Source organism: Phaethon lepturus, unplaced genomic scaffold, assembly GCF_000687285.1.
Source record: "Phaethon lepturus isolate BGI_N335 unplaced genomic scaffold, ASM68728v1 scaffold38430, whole genome shotgun sequence".
NCBI lineage: Eukaryota > Metazoa > Chordata > Aves > Phaethontiformes > Phaethontidae > Phaethon > Phaethon lepturus.
Genome location: NW_010513656.1, coordinates 1,372 through 10,079, shown reverse-complemented (window position 1 = coordinate 10,079; position 8,708 = coordinate 1,372). Strand labels below are relative to the sequence as shown.

Genomic DNA, 8,708 nt, shown 5'->3' with positions numbered 1-8,708 from the left:
GGGACCTGGGGGTGCTGGTTGACAGCCGGCTGAACATGAGCTGGCAGTGTGCCCAGGTGGCCAACAGCATCCTGGCTTGTATCGGAAATAGTGTGGCCAGCAGGAGTAGGGAAGTGATTGTGCCCCTGTACTCGGCACTGGTGAGGCCGCACCTCGAATCCTGTGTTCAGTTTTGGGCCCCTCACTATAAGAAGGACATTAAGGTGCTGAAGCATGTCCAGAGAAGGGCCACAAAGATGGTGAGGGGTCTGGAGCACAAGTCTTATGAGGACCAGCTGAGGGAACTGGGGTTGTTCAGTCTGGAGAAGAGGAGGCTGAGGGGAGACCTTATCGCTCTCTACAACTACCTGAAAGGGGGTTGTGGTGAGGTGGGTGTTGGTCTCTTCTCCCAAGTAACTAGTGATAGGATGAGAGGAAATGGCCTCAAGTTGCACCAGGGGAGGTTTAGATTGGATATTAGGAAAAAAATTCTTTACTGAGAGAGTGGTCAAGCATTGGAACAGGCTGCCCAGGGATGTGGTGGAGTCACCATCACTGGAAGTATTCAAAAAATGTGTGGATGTGGCACTTCAGGATATGGTTTAGTGGGCATGGTGGTGTTGGGTTGATGGTTGGACTTGATGATCTTGAAGGTCCTTTCCAACCTTAATGATTCTATGATTCTGTAATACGATCATCACCTTATGCTGTGTTACCACAGTAAACTAATAAGCAGTGTCAGACATTACCTGTTCTCTTTTGAAGTTCCTCCTTTGAAGCAGAATGGCATCAGCTGTCTCGTATCACTTGTGTCCTTAAATATTCTGCATGGAGGTCTTTGGAAAGTCTTATGCATTTGCTAAGTTATTTCCTGTAATATTGTGTGCAAAGAGTCTGAAAGATAGTAAAATAGATTAGCACTTCAGTGTCTCGCACGCAGAAAGAGGCTCTGTTAAAGATGAAGGATGGATGTCCTGTTGGAGGACGACTGTTCAAGGCTCTGTTCCACAGTAGGCTACTTGAGTGGTTTGGAACATCACTTAGAGGCAGATATTTGTGTGCTGTCATCGCTGCATACTGGTGCCTATATTCTTCTCCTTTTTAAAAAAATAAATCTGCTCTTTGCACACTTCATCTGTGGCTGTATCTCTGTGCCTTGCTTTTACAGAGGAAGATGGTCACGCTCTGTACCCAAAGCATGTGAGAGAGAAATACATTAAGGACAGTGAGGTCATCCAATGCTATTTTAATAGGGACCCTGTAAGCGGCTCCAAGTCTTACCAGAACTGATGGTCATGTTATGAAGTCCTGCTCCTTTACAAATGGCTGATTTAATTTATGGCAACAAAATGGGAGCTGCATGGCATGGCCTGAGCCTGCTCCCAGGCAGGTTGAGGAGGGTGTGTCAGCAGCGCACCTGGTCTTCCTAGTGGTGATGAACAAAGAGCAATCCTAGGTTATGTGGTGGTGTTGCATTGTCTTATCCTATGTGGTGGGTATTGCAACATCTTATCTTTTACAGTTCACAGAAAATAAAAAAAACAAAACAACCATGATTTGTCTCAATATATTCAGATATTTCAGTAAATATTGTGATGGTTCTTCCAATTGTTTGGCAGTAGCTATACCCTGGCCCTCTGGGTCATGTTTTCTTCTAAGTTGGAGTTCATGTAAACCGTTATGAAAGTAATGTAGTAATCACTTGAACGCTGAACATTCACTTTTTACTTTCCGGTTTTTACTTTAGCTGTGAAGCTTAGTGTGGAACAGGCTGCTTCTCTAAAGCCAAACAATCTCTCCCCATTTCTCCTTTCTGGACTGAGAGTATCAGTTATGTCCCTTCACCGGAACCAAACTTGTCATGGGGAGACAGGGGAAAGGAGAAAAAAGTAACACTCAAAATCTTAGACTGAAACTCCTTTGTGCAGAGGAGGGCGAAAGAAACCCTTTGAAGAAAGGGTTTCGAAGAAAATGAAGGATTAAGGTCTTAATAGTGTTTTGACACTTGTTTAGTTTGCATCTCTTTTGATACTTTCACCAAACAAGCTTTCTGTCTCATTGCAATGTAATTTAAAAAGAATAACAATGGAGAGAAAAACTTGAAAAGTAGTACTGTGGCTCCACTGCCTCTGTCTAATTGGAATGAAGATAAAAGACTAACCAGTGGATAAACACAGGCCATGCTCCTCCAGTTCCGGAGTCACCCTGTGATCCAGTCAGACCCTTCTTAGTAGCCTACTTCCCCCATCCAAACTTTGATGCCATTTCACCTGATCATGCCTACCTCCTCGAGGTTGGACCTCCAGGCTCTCCCTCTGTCTCCATGCTTACAGTGAAAGCTAAATGGTAGATGATATCTTCTAGTGTACTCGCATAGATGTTTCTGCTTTGGAGGTTTTAGAAGTGTTAAATAGAAAGCCCGGCTTCTGAAATAACATAGGTAACAGTAGAGTCTTCCACGGAAGATGTTTTCTTGTGATTGTGAGACCCTATTTATCCTCTCAGATAGTGCCTGCACACGCTGTGCCTCTTGTTTGCTGTTTGTGGGCCCAAACTGAAAAATAGTAATCAAACAGCCTGGATAAAGCATTGCATTATTGCTGTTGACAGTCTTGGAGAGGTGATAGAGAAAGCATTTTTTCTGAGGAAAGTTTGATGTATTTGCTCTAGAAGAAAAAAAGGCCCCAAAAAATCCATACTTTTATTGATTATTAAGATTTTACTTGTCAGCTGCCACTGAGCACTTGTATTTTGTGTGGGTTTTGTGTAGCAAGGTCTGATTTCTGGCTAAGTTATGGCCAGAGGTTGGTTGTTGCCTTCTTTTCTTTCTCCCCCTTTCTTTCCCTCTTTTCACAGAGATAAATCTGAGGGACTGAAATATGTTAATAAGGCAAAGCATTAATTGATGATCTACTTAAATTACTAGTAATTTTCATTTCTCACTATAAATACAGTCCTCTTTTATTGCATCTACATGAACATGTTCTTGTTTAGAAAGAAAATCTGTTAAGTGTTACCAAAGGTTACTTCTGCTAATGAAACCCAATAAGCTTTATTACTGTGCCACCTCTATTACTTTTAATAAAAATTATTGTTTAAATGAAGTCATGTTGGTACTTCTGTGTAAACAATTTTGGCCGTTATGGATATCCATACTCTATCCCAGACTGCAGACTTACAACTATGTTAACACTTAACCTAATTCGATGTTTGTACACGCACTGTTACGCATTGTTGGACAGCATCAGTCCTTGAAAAGGCTGTTAAAAATGTATCTAAACCATACAGGTTAATAAATCTGGGCTATAGTCTTCTGTAGTAGATCAGCTGATACGTCAGGAGGTGGGGAGTTCGGTAAATCAGTTCAGCCAAGTGAGACAGGTTAACGCAAGGATTTTAAATACTTTGCTAGCCAGTGAAGACTAAGCCAGAACTGGGTCACGGCACGAGCGTGTCAGCAGCTTCTCCAGAGTCCTGAGGATTTTGTAAGAAACAGCAAGTTTTAAAAGTTTAAAAGTTTAAAATCTGATTTTTCCAGAGCAGAATTTTATGCCTAGGTATTCTAGCTTCACATGTCTTCAGGGATATCACTTTTTAAATAGGGGGACTAACGACTCTTTCTTAATAAACATTTTGTGTGGGAGCACATCTCTTTCCGCAATACGCGCCAGGCGTGTATGAGTAAGTAGAGGCAGCTTCTCGGCTCTTGACAAGGGCTGTGGAGGATACACTTGGTGGCAGGACACTGGAGAGGAAGGTTAAAAGGAAGAGATCAGATTGGAGAAAAAAGCGTAAGCATGTGGCAGGATGAGAAAACGATGGCCAAGAGGCAGCCCGGCAGTCCTGAGAAGTGGTCAGGGCCAGCTGGGAGAGACTCAAGAACAGGTCAACGCACAAACCCCAGCACTCCCATCACCTGCTGGTATCACCAGGAAAGGCTCAGCTGTTCACCAGCCGCTGCGTTTCTCTCCAAGGCTCATGATACCGACAGCGGTCACGGCTGGTGCACAGGGGTTGAAGACAAGTTCTCAGCCGTTTTCCAACATCGACGAGTTAAAGTGAGTTGCCCATCTTGAATTTTAAACAAAAGTTTCTGACTGCCAACTCCACTACTGCATAAGTTGCTCAGCAAATAGTTTTAATTAACAAATTTGCAAAAATAATGAGACATTTTTGGATAACTTGCAAACAGAAAGAGGCAGCTTTCTCTGCTTATTAATCTATGTTACAAATCACTTCTAGCTGTCGTTATAAAAAATCCAGCTTGACTGATCAAAGTTCATGTTTCACATCTTTTTTGGCAACACAGGAACAAACTATAATTTTACTTATTAAACTCAAACTCTGTTGTAGTTTTGTTACTCAGAAAGCTTTGCAGTAATCATCAGAAGAATTACTGGGCTGCCTTATTTTAAATCAATCTAAGGAGTACCCAGAGATGTTTTTAAAGTTGTTGTTTTTCAGAGCACACCGTAGCTTTGGATGACTAAAGAAACATTTACCAAGAATATTAAAAAAGGCATTTGTTTCCCCCTCTCAGAATAAAACAACCCCCTGCCATATTTTCATGAGGACCCCATGCCCCAGTAAGTAGCACCCATGACTTGCCTCTTCCCTTACACCTCCGTGAAGGGTTTTCGCATGGAAAATAACAAACAGGGTGTCTTCAGCTGTGTCAAGAACTAGCATCTCCATCAGCACCGGGTAACATCTCATAAATCTTGCTGGAAGTCACAGGAGAAGGAGCAGAAGCGCAGGGCCATCGCCCATGGGGAACCGAAAGACCCGTGCAAACACCAGCGCCAGCCGAGCCACCCCCTCGCCACTTCACGCGGCGCCTAATCCAGGCTGGTTTATATCTTTCTGCCAGCTGTGTGCTAGCGGTTTGACAGCAAAAAATGCCACCCTGATGTTCTTATTGTCAACCCACACAGGAGGAAAGATATTGCCACCTGGATGTCTCCGTTGCTCAAGAGAACAAGCACTTTCTGCTTCTCCGATTTCAAGACTCGGACATGGAAAATTGGTGGGTTTTTTTCTTCTTTTCTTTTAAATTAGCCTTATTTAATAAGGGATTTTGCTAGGTTACTAAATGCAACGGCATTTAGAGATAGTTATATTCCATTTCGCAATGTATTGTAATGTAAGTAAATATGTAACTAAGCATTTGAAAACATGAAACCATAAGAAAAATTTTAATTGCAACAGAATGACTCTTGCCTGCCTACACATTGTATTTGTTTAATGTCGATTCCTCTTCCCGTAGTAGTGAAATGCCACATCCATATCCAAAATCTGAAGTATTGACAAAATCTTCTGAGCACATAAAGCTGTTTTGGCAAAATAAAAGAGTGCTTGCTGTGCTGCAGCTATGAAAATGAAACAGCTCATCAATTTACCAAAAATCTGCCTACAGACAGAGCATTTTTCAGCCTTCAGGAAACCTGACGCTTTTCTCAAGCAGGAAGAAATCCTCACCACACCAAAGTCAGTGAGAAACCTCCGCTGACTTCAACAGGGCCAACCGCTACGAGATTGACAGGGCTATCATTATCTTTTAAAATTAAGCTTATGCACATGCATTAAAATTAAGCTTATGCACATGCATTCACGAATAGGAACTGTAACAGCAGAAAGGCTTAATGCAACTGTTGTAAGGGAAGTGAAAAGTCCAGGAGGAATATACTGCAGTTTGAGATTAATGTGTTACTCACGAAAAATCTAATTTTAATAGGTCAAACCTTTCAAAATTTTTTTTCCTTATCATGTCAAAATCTCACATTTCTTCAGCTGTCACAGAGCACTGTTAGAAATGGAGACAGAATCTGCTGGCTGAATTAAAGTGTGGTTTCTCAGAGACTGAACCAGTATTTATTTTGAAATTACTCCTAAATGATTAATTACCCACTTAAAAGCATAAGCAAACCTTTGGCTTCATAGCATCTCTACAATCTTTCACAGTAAAAAAAACAAAAGGTTTCTGATATCTGTAATTACTTACAAAAATAAAGGACTTTTTTGTGTGGCAGTTTTGTTTGTAAATATTTTATTTAAAAAAATCTTTTAATGTTATTAGTCAATACATGTGTAATAATACTTAATAAAGTATCACATAGTAGTAGGTATTTTGGATTCAGGAATGTAATGGTTTTAACTAAATCATCAGAGCTCTGTTCTGCTCCAGTCTCTTCTAAATTGTCTTTTTGTTTTTTTTCCAGAATTTAAACAAACTCATTCTTTGTCAAGGTACGTCATCCTTAAGGCCTTGCAAACTTTTTAGTGGTTGAACCAAAACAAAGAGAGAGCTCGGCTTTCTTGATCTGAAGACCACATTGCTCTTGAGCTTGAAAAGGTGTCTGTGGTTTTCAAGCAGTCAGTGGCAAATCAGCAAGAAAGAAATCAGAGGAGAAGAAGGGGCACTTGGAAATCAAAACAGTAAAGTGCACAGTTATACTGTCCGAAATTGTATTAATCTGATCCAAAGAACTTTCTGGACTGTGGATATTTAATACAATTTGGCTTGCATGGAACATACAATCACAATCGGACAGAAAGGATTTTCTTTTTCTTCCTGAAGTCATCTGCAGGATTTATGGAATTCAATTTTCAAGGGTAACATACTGCAGCTCTTTGGATATTGATCGGTTTCCTAAGTCCACAAGGAGATGGAGAAGGGGGAAAGGTGTGGAGGGCTGCAAGGTGTCCTCATGCCTTCTCTGTTTTGTTTAGATGCCACTACTCTCCAGTTCCCCGTCCTCCAGCCCTAATGCAGTGTGCGACCTAGAAATCATAAAGAGTTTCTCTTTATTTGTGTACTGTCTTTGAGTTTGCTGGGATTGCTCCCCTGTTTGTTCCCTGCTGGTAGCCTCGAGGGGGTCCATCTTCTCAACTGGTTCCTCCTCACAGTTCTGGATTTTACCGGCTGGGGTGTTGGCAACTGACTCCAAGGAGGTGCCTGCCTCCTCCAGGTGGCTGTAGCCCTTATTGCTGCTGGAAGGCTCACACTGGGAGCTCTGGGAGTCCGTCCTGGTGATGGCAGGAGGAGTTGATGGGGGCGACCCCCCCAGATCCAGAGATTTGGAGTAGCTAGAAGATGCCTTTACCAAGAGCCTGGAGTCTGGGCCCCTGCTGACAGCCGGGGACCGAGGTGGCTCAGGGAAAAGGGGACGCCTGGCATCAGGCAAGCAGCTGGTGCTCTGCCGCCTGAGAACCAGCTTGTGCCTCCTCGTCCCACAGCCTCCTTCAACGTGGCTGCTGCTGAGGTCAGTCAGGCTCAGTTCAAACTCCCCCCGTGGGATCTCCTGGGCTCCCCGCTCACCAGGCGGCCTCCGCCAGCCTCCCCCTCCACCGCTTGGCGCCAAGGGCAGGAGGGTGAAAGCGCTCAGTGAAGAGCTGACGATGGAGCTGGCTGTGCTGTGCCGGCCCCAGCTCTCCGGTGGGCTGCAGGGTGGGCTGGTGACAGTGCGGCCTGCAAGGGCAGCACGCTCCCGGTAGATGCTGTACACTGCCTCAGCCAGGCTGGGTGGCTGCGGTGGGGTGCAGAAGGAGGAACGCCGCGACGAGGACGCCAGGTCTGGCGGGGAAAGGGAGACACCCAGTCCTGGTGGCCAGGAGCTCTTGGCCAGCATGGCTGCAGCACCCAGGCCTTCACCGCCAGGCTTTAGCTCCAGGCCCCGGGACTGCACGTAGTTGACAAAGCCATTGAGAGGGGCTGAGGCTGGGGTGCCTCCATCCTTGGCCCGCAGGCTGTGGGCATCGATGACGGTGGAGTAGAGGTCACGCAGGTTGATGATCTTGGTCTTCTTGTCACGGTTCTCGTGCAATACCGCATTGGCGCAGATGAAGAGGAAGATGCCGATACCCATGATGAGGGGGCCCAGCACCTTCAGCTTGTCTGAATGCAAGTAGCTCGAGAAAAGATGGAAAAGGAAACCCACTGAGGCCTGGGGGGACGAGGAAGTGGGAGGTGACTGTGGGGACCCCTGGGTGGTAGCAGTGGTGTTGGCTCTGGGGGGTGACTCTGGATGGATCCCTGCTTGTGCCCCTTCCTGGCTCCGGGAGCGGTTCTTGGGGGTGCCAACCTGCGGTGACAGGTGCCGGCCCCCGCTGAAGCTGCCTTCTCTGTACACCTGGCTGGGCTTTGGCCAGTAGCCCACCACGGCCAAGGTGATGCCCACCAGCAGTACCAGGATGCCACAGAGGGCAATGAGCCCCGAGAGGGAGCACAGCTTGAGCTTGCCTTTCACAACCACCACGTCGTTCTTGCGCTTCTTTTTGGCCTTGCGTTTGCGTTTGGGGACTTGGCTTTGGGGTCGCAAGGGGTCCTGTTTCCTAGCCGAGATCCTCAGGAGACCTCCAGTGGCAATCATGGCTGGCTACCCAGAGCACTGCCCCTTATGGCCGCTCCAGCTCCTGCAGTGAAAGGGAGAAGAGAAGAGGTTGAGGACCAGGGGCAGATCTGCAGCACAAGAGGTGTCTGCTGTTCCTCGTTCAAATTCCTGCTAATTAAAACCCTCAACAAGTGGGGTGCGGGTCGACACCAACAGGCCGATCTCCCTTGCCCACACAGCTCCCATGTATGAGAAAGAGGCAGGCTGACAGCATCAAAGCAGCCATGTACCCCACTACACTCTTGCCAAACAGCTAATTAATTTATTTACACTCCAGGTAAATGATAGAGGGAGAGGTACCTCCTGGTGTAAACAAAAAAGTGATCTTGCTGGTCCCAG

At 45.3% G+C, this 8,708-nt stretch overlaps 1 protein-coding gene across 1 annotated transcript; it reads right to left on the bottom strand.

Moving 5' to 3' along the window:
* Window positions 1-6,008: 6,008 nt before the first annotated feature.
* TMEM200C (transmembrane protein 200C) lies at window positions 6,009-8,348 on the bottom strand. The gene has a single exon (XM_010290528.1). It carries the CDS (start codon window positions 8,346-8,348, stop codon window positions 6,705-6,707), a length of 1,644 nt encoding a protein of 547 aa, XP_010288830.1. The 3' UTR covers window positions 6,009-6,704.
* Between the last annotated feature and the right edge of the window lie 360 nt (window positions 8,349-8,708).